The sequence below is a fragment of the Mustela nivalis genome (assembly GCF_964662115.1).
Source record: "Mustela nivalis genome assembly, chromosome: 15".
Lineage (NCBI taxonomy): Eukaryota > Metazoa > Chordata > Mammalia > Carnivora > Mustelidae > Mustela > Mustela nivalis.
This window is the reverse complement of record NC_139034.1, coordinates 44,159,553-44,182,613: the sequence shown is the minus strand read 5'-3', so window position 1 is coordinate 44,182,613 and position 23,061 is coordinate 44,159,553. Positions and strand designations below refer to the sequence as shown.

At 42.3% G+C, this 23,061-nt stretch overlaps 1 protein-coding gene across 1 annotated transcript in view; it reads left to right on the top strand.

Moving 5' to 3' along the window:
* Nucleotides 1-443: 443 nt before the first annotated feature.
* The window catches only part of DIAPH3 (diaphanous related formin 3), a 497,180-nt gene continuing 474,562 nt past the window's right edge, over nt 444-23,061 (top strand). The window contains exon 1 of the mRNA XM_082700281.1: nt 444-810. Coding sequence (XP_082556407.1) covers nt 634-810 — 177 coding nt within the window. The 5' untranslated portion in view covers nt 444-633. The remainder of the gene's footprint in view (nt 811-23,061) is intronic.

Sequence of the window (23,061 nt, the reverse complement as noted above, 5' to 3'; positions counted from 1 at the left end):
TCCAAAAAGCATCCTTTTGGAGCGTCATGGTTGCTATTGTTCTCACCTTCCTAGCACACTTCCAAGTAAATACAGATCCTAGAACTACTTTTCCCGGTGGCCATGGCACCAGGGCTTCCGGAGTGGGGCAAGGCAGGGTTAGCAGACGATTTCATATTCCAGCGCTGCTCAAATAGTGGTTCAGAGGGTGTCGCCTGCCTTCCAGGTTGGCAGGAACCGTTCTCCCAATTCCAAATCATCCCACACTAGCACTAGTGACTTCTGGTAGGTTCTCACGCTCTTCCGACCTGATCCTTGCGGTGCCCTTAAGACGAGCGGCCTGGACCGCCAAAGGGGTTGAACGGCGAAACGAACGGGCCGCACAGCCAATCACGTTTCGCGCTGCCCGGAAAAGGCGGGTCCCGGGAGTGTCATCGACAAAGCCGCGCGGGATTGGCGGGTCCGGAGCGGTCCGGGGTGGCGGGAGTTTTCGGATGTGTTGGCGGTGACCTCGGCAGCAGCGGTTGGGCTGAGTTGGACCGGAGGGGCGGGCGGCGGAACCGGGAACGCCAGTCCGCCGCGGATTTCTGAGCTCCCGTCTCGCGGGTCTCACTGCGGCCGTCTTCTTTCCGTCCCCCAGAGCTGCGGGGAAGGATGGATCGGCACCGGCCGCGGCTGCACCACCCGAAGCAGGGCTCCGCCGCCGGGGCCCCCTACCCAGGCTCTGCTTCGCTCCGGAGCTGCCGGGAAAGCAAGATGCCGCGCAGGAAGGACCCCCAGCACCCTCCGCCCGGCGCGGCCGAGGAGCCTGGAGAGAAACGCCCCAAGTTCGTAAGTGTCGCCTGGCGCTATGGTGGGGCAGCTGCTGCCTTGCGGAGGGGCAGTGGCTCCCGTCCTGGGATCCTTCAGTTTCGTTACCCTCTGACTGGCTTGACAGCCGTGGGTGGATCCACGGGGCCTGGGGGGGGGGGGTAAGTTTTGTTCTAGGTTTCTAGGGCTGCCAGTCTCGGAATAGATTTACAACGACAGGGTCCAGTTCTGTTTGGATCCACTGACAAACCCACTTGGTCCACTGTGTTGCCCCACGTTTGTTCTGGCTGAAAAGCTGTTCAGAAGTTAATATATTGACGTCACCTAGGTGGACATTGCATTTTTTAAGTTGAAATTCTCCCCACCCCTCTAGGAGGCATAGCAAAGTGAACTTTTAGGTGATAAGAATCCCCCCCCCCCCACCCCCAGCTTAATATTTTAACCCACGAAGAACTTTTTAAGGCAGATGTAATTTTCCAAGTACAAAAAAATTCGTTACAATAACATGGCGGGCTATGTAGTCACTGCTAAGGAATGTCTCGCTTAGATTGGAAAGAAGTCTAAGTATTTGAAATTCGCTATTCTGGTTGCTTCTCTTACTCACTTTGGCACCCAAGGGAGATGTCATGATGAGCGGCTTGCGAATCTTTTTGTTGGTGTCATCTAGTGATGCAATGCAATGATGATTGTTTTGCATATGTGTGTGCAGATAAATCACTGAAGGTTGATAGCTCTAGGGTGAATCTAACAATTAAAAATTTAATATTTGGACCCGTCCGTTTTACTTAGGAGTACGGAAAACTTTTTAAGTTATTGGTAAAATTATACAGTACTTCATGCGCCTTCTGTGAACAAATAAACACTCATTAGGAACTTAAGTCAGGATACACATATTAAGGGAATAGAGATTTGTGGAGGAGGAGTAAGTTGCTAAGTATACAGTTAAAAATGATGGTTGAATAAAACTGGGAGCAGAGCTGTGATATGTATCAGAATGCTGAAAATGACGGACACCATGGATTAATTTTGCTAAAGTAAGTATCAAGGTGGCCATAGGCCATGTGAAGTTTTGCAGGAGCATCAACTATGTTGTTATTGTTATTTTAGCAGAGTTGAAGAATAAATGGGATTGAGTTAAACTGGTAGTGCAGGATTCTAGCCAGTAGGAAAAGAATCCTGGGGCAATGGTTTTTCTTCCTTTTAGAGTCTACTCTCTGTGTTAGTGATGTCATTCTATTTTGTTTCTCACTCCTATGCTCCAGAATGCATGGGATGTGATTTTCTGTGACTCCCCCATCAAGGACGTCATGGAAACAGAACCTAAGCTAGTATTTAGGTTTAGTTTCATTTTAGGATGTATCAGGTGATTTGGATTCTAGTCTGTTTTTCATTTCCTAAGTACGTTAAAAGGGTTATTGTAAAGATGAAATGAACTCCAAAGGCAATACTTTGAAGCTTTAAAGTTAATAAACATATCTAAAACAGTGTCTTCTTTTATTTTTTATTTATTTTAAGATTTATTTATTTATTTGAGAGAGAGCATGCATGTGCATGGGGAGAGGCAGAGGGAGGGGGTCCCAGACAGACTCTGTGTTGATTGCAGAGCTTACCACCAGGCTTCCTCTCACCACCCTGAGATCACAACCTGCGTGGAAACTGAGACTGGGTCCCTTAACTGACCATGCCACCCAGGAGCCCCCACACCCCCCACCATGTTTGTTTTTGGATAGGAGTCTGATTTGAATCACGGCTTCATAATTAATTTAGGGGTAATTTTGACTATTGATAATCCCTGAAACTAATTTAGATTCTTGCTGACATGGTAGTTTCTTTAGCTGTATTTTCCATTTCACTAATTCTCTCATCAGCAATGTTTAATCTGCTATTTAACTTGTTTGGAATATTTAAGTTTAGCAATTACAGTTGACTCTTGAACAACATGGGTTTGAAATACACAGGTCTAGTTATGCATGGATTTCTTACAGTTCAGTACTGTAAAGTTATTTTTTCTTATGGTTTTCTTAATAGCATTTTCTTTCCTTAGTTTGTTCTAAGAATAGAGTATATAGTACATATAACATGCAAAATATGTTAGTTGATTATGTTATCAGTAAGGCTTCCGGTCAGTAGTAAGCTATTGGTAGTAAGTTTTTGGAGAGTCAAAAGTTACACATGAATTTTGACTGCATGGAAATCCATCAGTGCCCCGAAACCTTGTGTTGTTCAATGGTCAATGACATTTTTTATTTCTGTAGGTTCTATTTGTTTCTTTTTCAGATCTGCATGGTCATTCCTGATAATTTGTTGTTTCTTATCTTTTTTTTTTTTTTTTTAGGTATTTCCTATGTGACTCTCTTTATTCTTTCTTTGATAGTTCTGGTGTGTGTAATTTTTGGACTGTCTGTGTTGACTTGCACTCGTGGTGGCTTATTCTCTCTCCTCCTGTGCTTATAGATCTTTAGGAGCTCATTGCTTTATCTCAACCTATCTTTCTTTCTTTTTTTTTTTTTAAGATTTTATTCATTTATTTGACACACAGAGAGCCAGAAAACACAAGTGGGGGGAATGGCAGAGGGAGAAGGAGAAGCAGGCTCCCCACTGAGCAGGGAGGCAGATGTGTGGGACTCGATCCCAGGACCCTGGGATCATGACCTGAGCTGAAGGCAGACACTTAACCGACTGAGCCACCCAGGCGCCCCTCAACCTATCTTTCAATAGGCCTTAGTGGGGATGTTTTTCTCCGGTGTCCTTTTCTGGGAGTGCCACCGATTGGGACCATCTGTTTTAGGAGTAAGACTCTTAGAGAGCCCAAGGTTCCATGCTTAACCCTAACTCTGTTCCTGGCCTATGGCTCAGTATGCCAGTCTTAAGGCTCCCTTCTGAGCAGCTCTTCCGAGTCAGCCTAGTTCCGCACTGCTCTCAGTCTTACCCTAGTAACTCTAACTTTGAGGTTGGAGATGGTCGCTCCCTCGTGCGATCTCAGCAATGCCTCTGTATGTGATTGTTCTGTAGTTCTGTTTGCTCTACTGCCAGATGTCAAGTCGGTTCTTGGCTTCTTTTGATTTCATATGGAGCCACATTAGCCTGAATCTCATTGGGCCACCGAGTCATTAGGTCACCTACTTGCCATGGGTAGCTGTAAGGTAGGTTGGTGATGTCACAGGAATAGGGATAATTTAGGTATTTGGTGTTTTACATACTCCATAAAGCTGCAAACTGGCAGTTGAACTGAATGGGAAATTGGTCCCTTGCCCCAGTCTTAGATTAGGAAGGCATAAGTTCTGGTACCCACTGAAATCCTGCTTTACTCTGAGCCTTGATAAAGCAGACACATCCTTGTTTTCTAGTGTAGGTCTAGTCCTGCGTCTCAGGTTACTTTTGAATTGTGTATACAAGTTTGTGGTATAGAATTTCTCCCCATAGATCTGTGTAAAGAGTAGAAATTAGTCTGTTGTAAATGTATATTAGTTTGGCTACACAGGAAATCACTGACTTTGGGGCTGTTTGGGAACCAGCCCACTTGACTTCAGTGGAAAATATGGTAAGCAGTGAGGTGGGTTTTTTTTTTTTTTTTTTTTTTTTGGAAGCAGTGAGTATTGAGATGCTGGGGATAGATACTGGGGGACAGGATGCAACTATTGGAGGCTGGGGGTGAGGGATCAAGGCAGGTGTCTGGATGAAGGCTTTGAGAACGTAGATAGAATTCAGGAGGATCATTAAACTTTGTCCTGCCCTAGGTCACACTCTCAGTACCTGAGCTGAAGTCCTATTTCCCTTTTAGAATAGAATAAAACAGTTGCCTCTTCATCATGAAATGCCTCTCAGTGATGCTGGGCACTTTGTTCTTACCTTTCACTGCTCTTAGAAGCACACAGCATGGGCAGTGGTGGCCTCCCATCCAGACGGAGAGCAGGATGTGTGGCTTCTGGAGAAGTTCCCCTCTCTAGGCTGTGGGCCTATTTTTGGAGAGGAGGCCTGTGCATTTGGTGATCCTGTTGGGAGAGCAGCTCTTCTTTATAATTAGGAATATCCTTTAAAACTTCTCATAGACTTTAGTGTAAATCTTGCATCTAATCTTATGGTTTCCATCGAACGGCTTGTTAATTATTGTTTAATTATGTCATTACAGTACTTTAAATTTGGGTTGTGATTTTTCACCTTGTCCAGTAATACCTGTCCAGTAATATCTGTCTACCATTTTGGACATCAATAATGATAATAATTAACCCTAATGATTGAACCAAGTTCTGTTCTAGGTGCGTCCACTCACTTACTCTTTTACCCCCTAGACCAACCCTATGAGGTGTGTGATATTACTAGCCTTGTTAGCTGGGTGGGAAAAGTAAAGGACAGAGGTTGAATTGCCTTAGGTCACACAGCTGCCTGTTGGTGGGATGGGGTTTGAACCCAGACAAGCCCCTGCCTGGGTTTTTTAGCCACTGTCCTGTATTATCTCCCATGCAGTTGGGAATTTTAATCTTTACTACGGTTCTCATTCAGGAGCCATTACAAATACTAGCACCTTTAATGAATACAGAATTAATGATTTCCTCCTGATCACAGGCAGTTTGTAAGGTGGGAAGAGGTAGGAAGTTGGAGAGCTGTTTGTTGTACTGGGAACTTGGGGGAAGTGACATCAGAGTAGACTTGAAGAGATCAGCGCATGCTCACCGGGATGTTGTTTCCGTTGTTTCTGGTGTATCTGGAGGCAGGTATGGCTGGCTGAATAATGAGCACCTCCCCCCGCCCCACCCCAGAGATAGTCATGTCTTTTAGTCCCTGAAACCTGTGAGTGTTCCTTTCTATTGCCAAAAAGCACTTTCGGTGAAGGCTTTTAAAATGGGGGAAATTATCCTGGATTACCAGGCCCGGCTGTACATGCACGCTAGGTGTCCTTGTAAGAGGGAGGCAGAGGGAGATTTGACTGCAGAAAAGGAGAAGGTGATGGGACTCTCAGGCAGAGACTGGTGATGTAGCCCCAAGTCAAAGAATGTTGGCAGCCATTGGAAACTGGAGGAGGGAAGGAACTGGTCTCCACTCTAGCTTCCAGAGGGAGAGTGTTACTGCGAACACAGTCACTTGAGCCCAGTGCAACTCATTTCTGACTTTGGGCCTCCGGCACTGAGAGAATACATTTTTGTTCTAAGCCATCTGGTCTGGTAATTTGTCTTGGCAGCCCTAGGAAATGACCACAGCAGGTATGCTTCTGAGGGGGACCACATTGAAAGGTGTGGTTTAACAGTTTATATATGAAGTGTTTTAGGAGAACCATCAAATTCATCTAAATCTCTTTGTTGTAGTATGGTTTTATTTTGGACTCCTTGTGATTGGGGTGGGGTGGATAGAAGATACATACAGTTCAGTCCTCTGGAATAGCAACTAGAACTTGAATTCATCTTGTTCTGCTGCATCATTTTCGTAGTTGCTAGAAAGCAGAGCAAAGGTGGAGGTAATTTCTGGGTGCTTTTTCTTTCTTTCTTTCTTTCTTTTTTTTTTTTTAATTTTATTTATTTATTTGACAGAGAGAGAGAGATCACAAGTAGGCAGAGAGGCAGGCAGAGAGGGGTGGGGGAGGGTAGAGGAAGCAGGCTCCCTGCTGAGCAGAGAGCCCAATGTGGGCTTGATCCCAGGACCCTGAGATCATGACCTGAGCCGAAGGCATCCCTGGGTGCTCTTTTTGAGTTTATTTCTTCACTGAGTCCTCAGCTAACGTGATGCTTTCAATGGTCCTAGAGTTAAATTGGCAAGAATTGGAGACAGTGTTGTTATTTGAAGGCTTTAGGCACTTGAATGGCATTCATGTCAAAATCCACCTGACCCATCTGACACGGAAGCCTTCAGAGGTAAGATCATTTATTTTATTCAGGTCAGTCTTCTAAGTGAATTGCCTGAATTGCTCAGACTTTTCTTCCCCTACCGTTTACCCTTCCGAACAAGAGAAAAGAAGTTTTTTGTTATTGTTGTTTGTTTGTTAATATATGACTTATCAAAAGAAACAAAATATATCAAGTGGCTTTTGGGAGTATGTTTAGTTGCTGAAAATAGATGATATATGGCTTTTACTTCTGGATCGCTCTGTATCTTTTGCGCATGTGTGTGTCATGGGGGGTAAAAAGGGGTGGGAGTAGGGATAATTGTCTCAGATTTAGAGTAAGGCTTAATTGCTTTTTTCAAAGACTCATGTCTTTAATTATGAAGCAAGCAAACTGACATACATTTATTACACAATGAAACCTTGCATCTCATCTAGTCTGTCTTGTAGCAATTGCTTCTGAACAGATGTTACCTGAAACACCTTTGTGCAGTTGGTAGAATGCTAAAATTTGTCATGCTTTTATTATTGTTGTCGTGAATTAACTCTACTTTATGGCATAACTTTATTGCTGTGTCCTAGAATCTTTATATATTTATTGCCTTATAAATTGGATTTAAAATTGGCTTTTTATATAGAATGTAAATTAACATGTGTATAACTTGTTTATGCTTGCAGAATAATCCAAGAAAAAACTGCTACGTATTATACTAATGTAATTGTCTTTAACTCAGCACATAGTATCCTCCAAACAGGAATGAAATGACTGCTACAGAATATGCTTACCGTCACACTCTGCTTGTTTCTCCCAGAAACTGATTTGACTTTTAGATCTATAAAATATAGATTAAGCATAACCTTTTACTTCATGGGATATTAAGGATCAAAGCACGAGCTTTCTTTGAACAGGATCTACAAAGGTAACTTTTCTCTCCAGAGCAGCAGGGTGGCATTGAAGTGCCTCATCGCTGGGAGTAATCTTCTCAAATATCAAATCAAATAATCATTATTAACTTAGGGGAGGATTTAAGAGTTTCAATAAGTTAAGTTTTGGTGTTGGAATGTTTCAGTTACTGGCTAATTAATGAGAACTCTTTGGAAATGCTTGCCATAGATGGTATTCTTTAAAAAGACCCACTGCCATCTCTTCTTACAGTTTTTTTTTTATTTGTAGAATTGGGAATAGCATTTATGAGCGGTGACGTGGGCCACTGTTATGGCTTGAATCCTATAGCTATGTTATGCATTCGTTGGGGCTAGTTTCTTCTCTCTGGGCCTCTGTTTCCTCACGTGTAAGATGCGATTGTTGGGAAGTTGAGAAGCTACTGTGTGATAGGCCTGGAATGGTACCTGGCTCATTGTAATCCCGATGTCAGTCTTTGCCATTTATAGGATTGCTGTTGCTGTCATCAGTAGCAATAGTAGTAGTAGTAGTAGTAGTAGTAGTGCACTGTTTTCTAGGTTTTAGGGCCTTGGGGATATTACACTGTATATTTGAATTACTTTCCTGTACTGGAAACTTTTCACAGGGTCAGCATTTTTCCCCACGTTGTGTGTGGCAGGAGCAGAGTCCTGCCATTCTCAGTTCTTTTCCTGGGGTGCTGGGTAACATTCAGGTTGATGCAGGTTTCTGGTTGTGATGGCTGCATAGTCAGAGCAAGGTTCTTGAACTTTCTAGGCATTATGTTTTTATACGTAAAATGGGGATCATGAAACTATGACACTTGCATGCAGATAAAACTTAGAAAAGAAACCCACGAAGGCAACAACCTCAAACTTAGGAAAAAAATCCTTGTGATGCTCCAATGTGGACTTGAATGATAATAAAAATAATGTTACTTATATATGTATAGATATAAGTTAAAAATATGACTCCTTATGTTTATGGCTCTTTTACAACTATGAAACTCCAACAGATTTTCACATAAAACCCGAAACAAAACTATAAAACCAATAAAATTCAAATGAATAACAACATTAATTTAATGTGATTGATGATGATGTTTTGCTGAAATTAAGTCATCATTGTTGAACTTAATAGTGGGAAGATATGTGTATGGTTTGCTGTTTTCCTTTTTGTCAGCTTGACTTTTGGATGGAAGTGGAAACCCAGAGGCTGAGGAAGCAGAGGACAGTGATAAAGCGAAAGACTCAGTCCTACACTATTGGTAGAGATTGGTCATCTACCATTATTGTCTTTTTCACAAGATTTTAACTTGAGGCTTCGGGTGAAATAGTGATTATGATACAATCACTGGTTATGATTAAAAAAAATGTAGCCTTATGTAGATATTTTCTACTCAACTGTATGAAATTGATGAAAAGGAGCAGAAAGAATCGGAGCTGAGACCACCAGCATCTATATTCATTTTTCTCTTGAAATTAACCTTACCATAGCTCTGAGTATTTGGTTCCTTGAATAGGGACATTTTGGAATTATGGACGACATTTTGGAATGGAATTCTTCCTAAGTAGAGGAGATCATGAAAACCTAGGTAGTGTGATTGCTGTTGTTTGTCCTTCTTCTAGTGCCCTGTTGTGGTGTACACAGGCGCACACACACACACACACACACACACACGCCTACATGCCCACACGCACGCACGCAAGTGTGGCCACCAGAAGCCCCACTTCTGATGGAAGGACCATGGTGTAGAGTGGTCATTCAGATTGTCCAGATGATGCTTATTTTCCTTCAAATGTTTAAGATAATCTTGGAAAAATACAATATTTAAAAAATCGTCTGGACCTGGAGAGCCCGAGAAGGGATCAGCAGACTCAGTTTGAGGACTCCAAGAGGTGACTTAAGAAGTTAGTTGAGTACTGGAAACTGGCAAAGGTTTTGTACCTTTAGTTCTTCATCTAGCAATGAGCTCAAAGTGACTAGTAAGTGTTGAGTTGTGAAGGATGTATACAGTGTGCTTCAAAACAGTTTACTTCTTCTTGGGGCGCCTGGGTGGCTCAGTGGGTTAAAGCCTCCGCCTTCAGCTCAAGTTATGATCTCAGGATCCAAAAAAAAAAAAGGATCCTGGGATCTGTTCAGCAGGAAGCCTGCTTCTCTTCCTCTCTCTCTGCCTGCCTCTCTGCCTACTTGTGATCTCTGTCTGTCAAATGAATAAATAAAATACAAAACAAACAAACAAACAAACCCAGTTTACTTCTTAATAGTTTATTGAGGGAAGACATTTCCCTTGCAATTAAAATATATATATATATATTCCTTTGGTCATACAAAAGAAATGTAGAACACCATGTACTCACCGTGAGTGTCAGAAACGAAATTTTATAAACGCTATTGAAATGTCTGTTTTCTCTATCAGTTTCCTTTTAATCTCTGCTCTTCACTTCTTTGAGGTGGGGGCTATTTACAGGACTTTTTATTTATTTCATGAGGGACCTTCATGGGTTAAATATGGCTGACTACCTGTTCAGCTCTCCAAGGAAATTATCATTAATTCTAGGTTATTCTAGAAGTTAAAAAAGAAAAGTACATGCTTCTTTTGGAGTTATGATGTAGAATTTCTTGAAACTCTTAGTGAGATACATGGGTTAGTCTAATTATTAGATCTATAATAGTGCATTTATTTGGCTTATTTTATTATAAAGTATCTTCCCAGGATGTGGGGAGTTTATCCTGTAATTGTTGTATTTTCCTGAGGTGGGTTGTTTATTTGGGCATCAGGAAATGTAACTTTGTAACATTCAGCTTTTAAGTAGGATTTACAAATTGGTGACATTAATTACAGACTGTACTATACTATTAAACTGTTGTGTTGATCAAATCCTTGGGTAGAATGCAATTTGTAAGGACAATTACGATTCATTTCTAATGTAAAATCTGACAATCTGAGAAATGAACATGAGAACCAGAATGCACATAGTCTGCAATCAGAAATTCAATGTGACAGTTTGATTTCCTTATAAAAGGTGATGGTCTCCAATTAAAACCATGCTCAAACCCTTATTCAGCCTCTCTTCTGGAGGTGTTATTTTGCTGTTACTGATATGTTATCTTGAACCTGTTTTCAGTTACGTTATGCACATGTCTGTGAGCTTTTGGAAGTCACTTTCTCTGCAAAGCTTGAGCTTACTACAGTAGGTCTGTGAACGCTTGGCTAATTGAAAATCTATGCAAAATTACTCCTGTAACCTTACACCACCTGGTTCATTAATCTATTCATGATTAATTTAGATTTAAACGTTATTGATATACCCTAAATGTCTATTTCTTTTTATAAAAGATTTCAGTGGTGGTGGGGAAGAACATGTAAAGGCTACCAGAAACATATCTGGGTCACTGGAGAACTGAGCCTGCCCATTCAGGCTCTTCTAGGGGCCAGCTATGTGGCTTTCAAGCTCTACTGTGGTAAAGAGGGTGTAGGATGGATTCAAATACGGCAGTGTATCCTTGGGCAAATCAATGAACTTCTGTGCCTCAGTTTTCCTATCTGTAAAATGGAATAGATAACCACAGCACGGCCATTGTAGCTTGTTGGGAGGATAAATTGAGGTAATGGATGCTTCAGTAGCTTGGGTACAGTGCTTAGCAGTTAATACGTGACAGCTATTGTGAGTTTTACTCTTTTAATTCTTTCTCAGATACAAGAGTAGGGGGGAGTCTCACCTGAAATGTTGAATTCTCTAGGGCTGATCATTTGGAAGGAGATGTGATGGGATCTCAGTTACTGGCAGCATTTTGACCATTCTTTTTAGCTTCCCACCTCCCTTTCTCCCTGTGTTCCTGTTAGACCCCTGCATTGTGTCCCTGAACCCGACCTTAACTGGAGTGGGGAACACACCAAGAGGTTTGGCTCCTGGGCGTACACCCCTCCTTTCTGTTTCATCTAGCCCTCCGGCCCCTTGACCTCTCTTTCCCTGTCGGTTTCCTGCCGACTTCTGCTCCACACAATACCCATACTCCACAAAAGTAACCCTAGCACTTTTGAACTAGGATGGCTTCGCATTCCTCACCTCCTCAAGCCTGCCATAGGGTAGACGGTAAATAACTAGTACAATCTCTGGTTTCCTTGTCCACTTGCGCTGATGGCCAAGACTGCAGCAACTTGACAGGCTCCCTGGGTCTTGAAGTGGGCTGCTGTCTGGAGGTGGAAAACCTCCCAGCTCTGTGAGCTGATTTCCTTACATTCTTTATCTGTGGGTCGGCTGATTGGCTGGGTCCTCAAAGCTGGAGATAATCATCATCATCACAATAGCTACATTTATTCAGCTCTCCCAGTGGGCTGTGCGCTATCTTAATCACTTAATCCTAATTCACTGCTTTCAAGGAAGCACTCTCATCACCCTGGTTTTGGATGGGATGGAACTGAGGTGAGGAGAGAGTTTGGGGCCTTTTCTGAGCCGCCACAGCTGGGCATGGGGGTGATGGGTACCAGCAGTCAGGTCTAACTCCAGAGCCCTGGCTTTGAACCACCTCTCTGGTTACCTTTTCTATTTCTATTAACATTTATGCTAAACCATTAGCATTACTCTCTTTACCTTTGCTATGGGCCTGATTGCTTTTTGTTGTGAGTAGTTTTTTAAATTGAAAAAGTAATGTATGTGTAAGGTCCTACTTAGCCGGAGCGAGCCATTTTGTTGTTGATGCAGCAAACTTAGATTGACCCGACCCCCCACCCCCACCCCGAGAAGCTTACTTGGGAACAAGTCTGGGAAACCAGAAAAATATGACTGACCAGCCCCTGATAACGAAGCCCAGATACAAGGACGTGTCCGGCCAGGTGGAAACGTCCAATCAGTAAAAGCGCACATATTACCTCCCTACCTGCCAAGGATGAGCGAAGCCAGGTGGAGACATCCAATCAGGAAAGCACCTCTCTAACCACTCAAGAATGTGGGCCCTACCCTTTGGGCGCCAATTCTGACCAGAGTAATAGGCTAGTTCAAATAACTACTATAGGATGAATTGTAATTCAATTGGCCACCTGTGTGTGGCCAGGCTCAACCACATGGCCTTTACTCTAGAAAAGTTAGTCTGCGAGACTGGGAGGGGTCGCCTCTTTGCAAGAGACGGCCCTGGCTGGTCAGTTTGATTCTCAATTCTTGGCGCGAAATAAAGCTTTGCTTGACCTTCGCTTTTTATCAGTCTTGTCCTTTTGTCTACGGACCCTTTCAGTATGCGCCTCTTAAAAAGGCCAGCAGTGGAAGAGTACAGTCTCGCTCGGAGACTTCCTTACGTCCCAGACCACCGAATCAGCTTGTTCCCAAGTGGTGGCCGCAGTGACGTCTATTAATTTCTTTTGTTTCCTTTAATGATATTCTGTGTGTATGTGTAAAATACCCACTTGTATATACATGGGAACATTCCACCGCTTTCCTTTAAAAGATCTTAGAGATGGTTACCCCTGACTCTTAGCACTCCCCTTGACACCTTCTTCGGATAGAAAATAAAGGCTGTTTTGCTTGAACTTGCTCAATTTCCTGCTGTCTGCACCTGTAATCTTCCCTATCTGCAGCTCTTCCTCCTTTCCCCCTCTAGTATCCACAGAAGAAATGTCTGTTTTTCTGTTCAAGGTTAAGCCCTTCACCCCTGTTCTTGATTCAGTCCCATTCCATTAGGTGTGTTTCACTCTTTATAGGTTGCAATCTCTAAGAATGCTCCGGTGCTTCCCATTATAAAAGAAAAAGCAGAAGCAAAACCAAACAACCTCCCTCTCTGACTTTCTCTTGACCCTTCTCCCTCTCTGAATACTATGCTCTGCTTCCTTCCCTTCTAGTCAGTTCTTTTTATTTATTCAGTAAATACGTGAATTTATTCAGTAAATATGTAGAGCACAGGTAGATACAATTTGGTCCTTGTCTTCAAGAGGCTCCCATTCAGTCTGGTATGAAGAGAGGTGTGAACCAACAAGTGGTAAGTGTTACCAATGAGTCCATTTTAAGTCATCTTGAAGGACTCAGGTTCTGAAATAACCTGGATTTAAATCCTGGTTCTATATTTGACAGCTGTGTGACTTTGGAAAATTACTGTGTTTCTTTGTTTCTTCATCTCCAAGTTGGGAACCTATATGGTACATTGGATATGATGATTCAGCGTGTTAGAATGAGAGTTGACACAAAGTTTTAAATAGGTCTTAGCCTGTTGCTGCTAGTATGAGGGCACTGGTGAAGGGTAGAGTGTTCTTGTTGACGAGGGATTCAGCCAACTCCCATTGGTTCCTCAACCTTCCTTTGCTTCTGTTCATTCCACTGAAATTGCTTGGGCAGATCCATTATTACCAACATGGTGGCTGATTTTCAAACTTCATCTTACTTGACTTACTTCACAGGATTAGCACCAACCTCTAGCTTCTTGAAAGCTTTGCCATGATGTGTACTTTTCTTCTGATCTTTGCTCATCTTTCTTGGCACCATTTTATTTATTTATTTGACAGAGAGAGACCACAAGTAGGCAGAGAGGCAGGCAGAGAGAGAGGAGGAAGCAGGCTCCCCGCAGAGCAGAGAGCCCGATGTGGGCTCGATCCCAGGACCCCGGGACCATGACGTGAGCTGAAGGCAGACGCTTTAACCCACTGAGCCACCCAGGTGCCCCTCTTTGCATCATTTTAAATTAGTGTTCCCAAGTACTGTCTCCAGTCATATTCTTCCAGTTTATACCTCCTTTCAGCCTGAGCTTATCTATTTCCTTAGCTTTTACTACTGCCTAGATTAGTGTTTTTCAGGAGGACTTTCTGTGATGAGATATTCTGTTCTGCTTGCCCCTTAGCATCTTCTCCGCTAAGTCAGCTTCCCTGATGGTGATGTGATGATTGACCCCTTTTGGAGAACAGGCACATCTTATTCTGGCCAAAATGGTGCACTTTCATAGCCCCTGATGCCACCATCAGCGATAGGTTTATGAGCCAAACAGCATCAGCAATGACAGAACCAGGTGTGGGATCACAGCCGTTAGAAGGGCTGTCATCAAGAAGGCAAGAGAGAACACATGATGATGAGGATGTAAGGGGAACCCTTTGTACTGTTGGTGGCACTGTAAATTGGTTCAGCCACCGTGGAAACCCGTGTGGAGGTTCCTCAAAAAATCGTAAATAAAACGACCATATCATTCAGCAGTCCCACAGGATATATATCCAAAGGAAATTAAATCAGGATCTCGAAGAGACATGGCACTCCCATGTCTATTGCAGCATTATTCACAATAACCTAGATATAGAAACAATCTAAATGTCTATCCACAGACGAATGAACAAAGAAAAGATGCACTATGTATACACACACAATAGAATATTTTTCAGTCATGAGAAAAGGAAATCCTGTCCTTTGCAACAACACGGATGGACCTGGACATTATGCTTAATGAGATAAGCCAGACAGAGAAAGATAGATATTGTATGATATCACTTATAATGTGGAATCTAAAAAAGCCAAACTTGTACAGACAGAGTAGAATGATGGATACCAAGGCCCAGGGTGGTGGGGAGGATGGGGGAACTGGAGAGATGTTAAAGGCTACAAACTTCCAACTAAAACCTAAGTTTAAGATCTCCAGTGCATAGCATAGTGATTAAACGATACTGTATCATCTACTCCAAAATTGCTAAGAGACCAGAACTCAAATGTTCTCACTACAAAAAATAAGTGATAATTATGTGATATGATAAAGGTATCAGCTAACGCGATGGTGGTAATCACTGTAATATATAAATGTATGAAATCAACACTTTGGGCACCGTTAGCTTACACAATGTTAAGTGTCATTGATATCTCAAAAAGAAAAGAAATAGGGGAGGATTATCTTCACACCCTTGTGAGATCTGCAGTCCTGAATAATTTGCCCTAGTTTATTAGGATCATTGGGTGCCTTCTCATGGCTGTGGCTATCAGCTGAGTACTTCCCCATAATCCTTGTTGACCTATTTTGTTGGTGTCCTTGAATAGTGCAATTATCAACATGGAACCATGGACTTTTAGAAGTACTTTGCAAATATACTTGGGCTAATGTTGTTAGAAAGAGCCGGATTTTGGCATCACTGGAAGATTGCCAAGGGCAATTAGGCTGAAGTTGCTTGAGCTCGCAGCTTGACTGCAGAAATTGGTGTGTTCAAAACCTAATGTTTTGAACATAGAATGCCATATGTTGGAAATTCACTGTGCCATGATATGTCACGGTGCAGATTTGGTGCAGTATTGGGCTGCTCTGTGTCTGATCCCATTCAAGGATTTATCTTTCTGGATACCTCAGGATGACAAGTGCAAAGAAAAGCATTAAGATGAGGAAACTTTGTATTTCAGTGTGGGTAGCCCTTGCAGGACTGTTACTTTATGATACTAGTTTTGGAATCACCAGAAAGAGAAAATAAGTGATCCAGGCTCTTTATTTTTTTCTCTAGAGCCTTTTGGGTTGTCAACTCCTTCAGGGCAGCTGACATGTATCGTAGGTCTTTTTGGGCCAGGCCTACTGTGGTGTTGGCTTAGCTTAGATGCTAACTGTATAACCAGCTTGGGTAATGTTTCTAGAAGAAATGTAAAATGAACTACATTTTATGCATAATACTAGGACTGGATGTAAGGGTTGGGATTGTGCTCTTTTTTCTGTTTTTCAGATGTTAACCTTGTAATATGCACTCATCATTTGGGCTCATTTGCAGTGAGGAACCATTGTAGACACTAGTAACAAAAAGTAATCAAATTATGCAAGAAAAGTTTTCAGCAATTTAGTTATTGTAGAGTTCAAACTTCATCAAGAATTAAAAATACTGAATTTTCTTTGATTGATGTTGCCCTGTAATTTTTGATTTGTGTGTGTGTGTGTGTGTGTTTTCTTGAATGTGGATATTTTTGTGACTTACATTTTAGTCTGAATCGGGAGGGCATGGTTTTCTAAGGCTTGTGGTATATACTGCAGTTTAAATTCTACGAATTAGAAATAAAACTACTTACTCCATCTCTATTAAACCCTTAAGAGAGCAACTTTAAGACATAAATGGGGAAAACCCCTAGCAAAACATATTCCTGGGGCACCTGGGTGGCTCAGTGGTTTAAGTATTTGACTTCAGCTCAGGTCATGATCCTGGGAGGTCCTGGGATCGAGCCCCTACTTGGGCTCCCTGCTCAGGGGTGAGTCTGCTTCTCCTTCTTCCTCTTCCCACACTCACACTCTTTCTTCCTCTTCCCCTTCCCGTACTCATGCTCTCTCTCTCCCAAATAAATAAAATCTTAAAAACAAACAAACATATTCCTATTCGTTTATAGAAATCACAGTCTGCCCCCTCCTCCCCCCGGCTTGTTATACTCACTCACCAGAACTTTTAAGGTATAACTTTGTGGTCAGTGTTTTAACACTTAATAATCACCCAGTTGGAATTGTGCTCGTTTTTCTTGTTAACATTTCATTTTCAAATTTCTTTGCCTCAGAAACTGCTTTATTTCCACTGTGAGTCCTCCCTAGATTTGGTAACAGCAGCTGTCCCATTGTAGCAGTGGGGACGGAGGGAAGAGGAATGAGGGTTTTGGAGTCACAGGGACCAAGGGTCCATTTCCAGCCTGATCACTTTTCACACTGGCAAATCACTTCTCTGACACTTCATTTTCTGATGTCTAAGATGGGGATAATGGTTAATTAATAGGATTGTTGGGTGTGTTGGTAATTATGAAGAGTGCTCAGGAAGTGGTGGTGATTATGATGAGGTGGGCTACAGTCTCTGGGTACTGAGGGTCTTCAGTTTTGTCTCAGTCAGAGCCTTTTTTGACTTAAAGAAACAGACCCCTATACAATATCTAGTTTGAAATTGGAAAGGGCAGTTGTAAAGACACAGGGGGGTATATTCTTGGATCAAGCATAGTAAATGTAGCTGATCTTCCCAAGGGTTTGGAACCAAGAACTGATAGCTGGCAACTTCTGTCATTCTCTCTTTTCAGGGGTCACACAGCCTCGTTTTGCTTCTCACTAGGCATTTGTTCCATTGTTGTGTCTCCACAGAGCACAGCTTCTGTGTCTGTGATCTTTACACAGCCAAGCTCAGAGCCTTGCAGTTCCAGACCTACATGCTCTCCACCCATGCGAGAACAGATTGTCATTCTCATCTCCGAATCCCAAATCCAGATTTTTGGTAGAGTGAGGATCTGATTGGCTCTGGTTGGGTGTGGGGGTTGAGCTCTGCTCACATCTGTGGTCAGGCCTGGCTCACAGAGAACAACGAAGCCTGCTGGGGCCACCCCGCTGACATAGAGAAAGGGTTCTGTGCATGAGGCAGAGAAGCCAACGAGTATCTACCATATTGACATGTGGGTCTTTGGAGATTCCTTGATGATAGTCTTGGCACTGGAAGATTGAGCTCAGAAGACTTTGTCCAAGCTAGTTTTTTTTTTTTTTTTTAATTAACATATAATGCATTATTTGTTTCATGGGTATAGGTCTGCTGTTCATTAGTCCTACACAGTTCATAACACTCACCATAACACATATCCTCTCCAATGTCCATTCAGACACCCCATCCCTCCCACACCCTCCCCTCCAGCAACACTGTTTGTTTCCCGAGATTAAGAGTCTCTTACCGTCTGTTTCCCTCTCTGGTTTCATCTTGTTTCATTTTCCCCTCTCTTCCCCTGTGATCCTCTATCTTGTTTCTGGAGTTCGTCATATCAGAGAGATCATATGATAATTGTCTTTCTCTGATTGACTTATTTCACTTAGCTTAATACCTTCTAGTTCCATTCATGTTGTCGCAAATGGCAAGATTTCATTTTCTTGATGGCTGTATAGTATTCCATTGTGTGTGTTATCTATCTATATAAAAGATCGTTATACATTTACCCCTAGTTTCCCATTAGAGTCACAAGTAGTTATGACAGGCTTTATAAGTACTTGTGACAGGCTCTACCTTCAGATATTCTGATTCAGTTGGTTTGGAATGTTAAGAAAAGAAAACAAAAACTCTTCAGCTGATTCTCAGGTATGGTCAGGTTGAAAACCACTGACCTACAGTGTTCCCTGTACTAGGTCTAGGCATTCAAAGATGAGGAAGAACCAAAGTCCCTGGCATATTAAAAACAAAACAAAAAGAAAGCCAAAGACAAACACAAACTGCAAACAATGATCAGTGACCCAAGGGAATTGTAAAGGAAGAGCTTTGGATGAAGTGTGGTGGACTTATCATTTTTTGCTGATAATGAAGGGTGACACCGCCCACCCCCACCACAGGTTTATTCATGCAGTACCTACTCAGGTCTGCTTACCTCCATCTCATTCACCCAGCTAGCTGTCCCTGTCCTGAGGCCCAGGCTCTGGGCATGGCCTTGGGAAACTGCCACTGCTTGAGTTCTCAGCCCCAAAGAAAAATGACAACATTGCGAGGCCTCATCAGCTGTCAAGAGAATGGTCCAATATAACTGACACCCAGCAAATAGAGATGCTGGCAAAATGCCCATGACAAAAATCCTGCTCTCGGAGCCTATGCCCACTCTGGGGAGGGGACCTGCACACATTTACAGCAGTAACAGATGGATTTAACTGGATTAGAGGATGATTTCAGCCCCCAGTGAGGGGAGACTGTTGGATGTGGTTTTAAGGAGAATGATGGTGATCTGAACCAAGATGATACTGATGGAGTTCTAGAATCTAGGTGAGGTTTGGTGGGGCGAGGTCCAGAGCCGATGACCAAGAAAGAATTCTTGAGACATCTTTGCTGCAAAATGGTGGTTTATTAAAGCACGGGACAGGACCCGTGGGCAGAAAGAGCTGCTGCCCCGGGTTGTGAGGGATGGCAGGTTATGTACCCCGCCGTTGGGGGAAAGTGAGGGAGAGGGAGGTTTCATAGGAGCTTCCATATGCTAAAGAGGGCCTACTAGGTGCCGGGATACTGGAGGTTTTGTGGCTTGATCAATGTTGTCTTTTCCCTTTTGGCAAGCCATTAACATCAAGATAGTTGGGAGATTCCTAAAGAATGTCACATTTGTCCCACCCTGGAGTAATGGAGTGGGGGTAAGGAGGAGATTGCCAGGTGTCAACCTTTTGCTGGGGTGAGGGGGAGATTGCGAGGTATCAGCCTTTTTGCTTTGTCCTCAGCCAGCCTTCTGCTCCCTCATCAATGCTGGTGGGGATGTTAGTGTGGGAAGGAAGGGGACTTGTGGTGATTTTTTTCAACTAAGGCTTCAGACAAGCCTGTGAGGACCCACGATTCCTACTCAACTGGTACCAGGAGAAACTGATGTTCAGGGAGTTTCAGTGCCTGGGGTCTCACAGCTGATCCCTATCGGAGCTGGATTCCAATCTAGGTGAGTTGGATTCTAGGACCCAGGGTGTTAGCCTTCTGCTGGGGAACGCAGGGCATAAATAAGAGTCACGGAAGAGGTGTGCTTATGGGTGAGTTAGAACCTTCAGGAAGCAGGCGATGTTTGAAAGGGGAGTTTGTGAAGGAACAGAGCCCAGACAAGAAATAAAAACGTTGGTGGAACAATTTAACAGGGGAATTGCTTATGAAAGTGTTGGGGGGGAAAGGGCAAAGAGGGGATGCTGTCTGAGAGGGACCGACCCTGTGGCGGGACTCAGATATCTGTGGGCACCTGGCTCTTTGTTGACCCCTTGGGGGGGGACCCCCTAGGGCTGGGGCTCAGACTCCTGTGGGGTCTCAGGAGTTACGTTGTAATTAAACTATTGTAACTAAACATTTTTTCTAACTTTCCTTTCTCCAAACATGCTGGGCTATTCCTTTGACTGCTTCCGCACCCGCCTCCCCATCCTCTAGTCCTGTATTTGAAAAGTTTTGTTAATGCAATAGACCTAGCTGAGTTGGTCCAAAGACTGCCTTGGTGGGCTTTACAGTGTTTTGAGAGTATTTCTAATACTTCTTAGTAAATAACGCCTGGCAACGGAGCCCCGTTAAGGAGCCCTGAAGGAAATGGTCGAGAACAGCCACTGTTCCTTCCATTTCCTCTGGGGCTTTCCCTCCGGGGAGTCTTGTATCTCTTGTATTCAACTGTTGTTTATTGGTTAAGTTGATTATTCATAGCATGCTTTTGTACTTTTTGTATTTGTGACTGTTCCGTAAGAGGAATAAAAGAGTCCCTGGCCTTAAAGTGCACTGGTGTCCACCTGCTACGGCTCCCTCCCTTTCTTTTGTCTTGTTTGCTGTAGCTGTGCTGGTCCCTGTTCCTTGAGCGCCCCAGACTTTCTGGGGGCTGCTTTCCCTCTGAGCTGCTTTCCTCCATGTCCACACAGCAACCCCCTTTGTCCGCTTTCAGCTCTGCTCCAGTTCCACACTCCCTGTCAGACCTCTGCCGGCCCAGTTCCCCGCATTCAAAATTGCAAACAGCAAATGCTCCCGCTTGGCTTCCTAGCCTCCCTTGCCTTGCTTGGCTTTTCGTTTTAGCATAACAAGCGTCACCTTCTAACATCCTCTGTAACTTATTTATGGTGTTCATGGTCTCTTTCTCAAGAGAAGGAAAGTTCTTTTAGGACAGGAGTCCTTGTTTTATTTACCAGTGTACTCCTTGTCAAGAATATAGTAATGTTTAATAAACATTTGCTGAGTGCCTGCCTTCAGATTCTGTTATGCTGTTAGAAGAGGAAATTTTCTGTTACAGGTTTTTCCTGAATCATGGCTGAGGATGAATGTGACTTCAGTCTTCCATCATGGTTATGTTTGCCTGATAATAGCATGTATTTAACCAGATATAGTTAGCAAGGAGGGATTGCTTTTCCTTCTGGTCGCCATTGAACAGCTCTGATGTGCGCTGCCCTCACTGTCTCTCACCGCGGTTATTGTCTTGCTGCTCTTTTGGCTTTAAGCTTCTCTGGGCAGGGACTGAGTCCTCTTCATTTTTGACATACTGTCTTGCCCCATGTTAGCAACCTAATCATGCAGTAGGAAGATTAGGAGTAGGAGATTAGGTTTTTGTTTAAAATCCTAAATCCTGTTTTATTTTGGTACCATGTCCTCCTTTGCATGAAAAAGTTACCAGGTGAGTGGTATTTACCTTAACATTCTCAACATAGCATGAGATCGTTTACATTTACAATAAAGAAAAATGATAGATTTCTTTTATCTCTGCCATTAATAAGTGTCATAAAATAGGAAAATAAAGCTAAGTCAATATGTTATTGCCACAGAAATTGAATTTGTGTCAAAAGGATTTGTGCTTGTGATATAGTGATTCGTATATTTTTCTTGGAATTAAGTCTCCAGCAGGTTGACAACATCAATAATTCACAAAACCAAGGAGCTTTTTGAAATTGGTTAATTTATATATGTGAATTACAAAACTAGTGAATAATGTGCTTAATGTATTCTGACATATTTGCAAATATGCATTTAAAAAACCCTAGTCTGTGTTTACAATATTAGATTTTTTAGATTTTTTTTTAACTTCATACATTATTATTTGAAAAGAAACTTATCTATATTTTCTGCTTGGTATGGAAAGTACTATCCATAGTAATGTAAAAAAGCTTTTCTCATTATAAAAATAAATAAGCTTATTCTAGACAACTGGGAATATAGAGGAAAATGTGGGGGAAAAAATTGCTCCAAATCCCACAATCCGGATATATAAAATTAAAAATAGTTCCTGTCTTTTTTCTCCATAGGAGTTTTATTAATGGAGTTGGAATTATATTGCATATGCAATTTTAAATGCATCTTTTTTTCATGTAACAATAGTATGCATTTTCCTATGTAATTATAGGAGGCAGGACTGTAGTTATATAATCATTCCCATATTCTGGGAAGTTTTAGGTTGATGACAATTCTAGGTATTTAAGATAAAATATAGTAACAAATACCTGTGTACACACTTCTGTTTATTTTCTAATTCTAGAAGTAGAATTACCAGGTTAAAGAATGTGAACATAGGATTTATTTCACCAAATCCTTCTCTAAAAAGGTTCAACAAAACTTAATTTCCTTATGGTGATCCTAGAATGTAAAAAAACAAAATCCTTCTTGAACCAATAAGAAATGATGCATGGTGCTGTGTTAGCTTTGGGAATATTCCGGCTGCATCGGTGTCTGAGTAAGACCTCTAGGAGACGCTCAGAAACAACTTATCTAAACTTAGTTTAGATAAGCTTCAAGGTACTCTAGGACCATTTCTGGCAGTGAATACTTTAAATACTTTCAAGCATTCTCCAGATGACTATAAAGGTCATGGATTCTGGTGACCTAGAACCAAATCGACTTGTAGAGCTTCTCAGAGATTTGAATTATCTTTTCTTGGACCCATTGCACAGGAGTTTTTGGTGTGATAGTAGACGTGAAAAGAACCGGAATGGCTGAGGAGAGCATCTTAAAATAGGTATTAAAATAAGTTCAAGCTGTTACTAGAATTAGCCATTCTGTTTTTCCTTTCATTTTTCCTCACCATTGAAGTTTATTGAAGGAAAAAGAACACTGGAGTTGAGTTAGAATTAAAAAAAAAAAAAAAAAAGACTTGTTAGGTGCCCAGCTCCTGTGTTGTGTCATCTAGGAGAGAAGTTCAAGTAACAATTTGATAATTGGTTTTTCTAG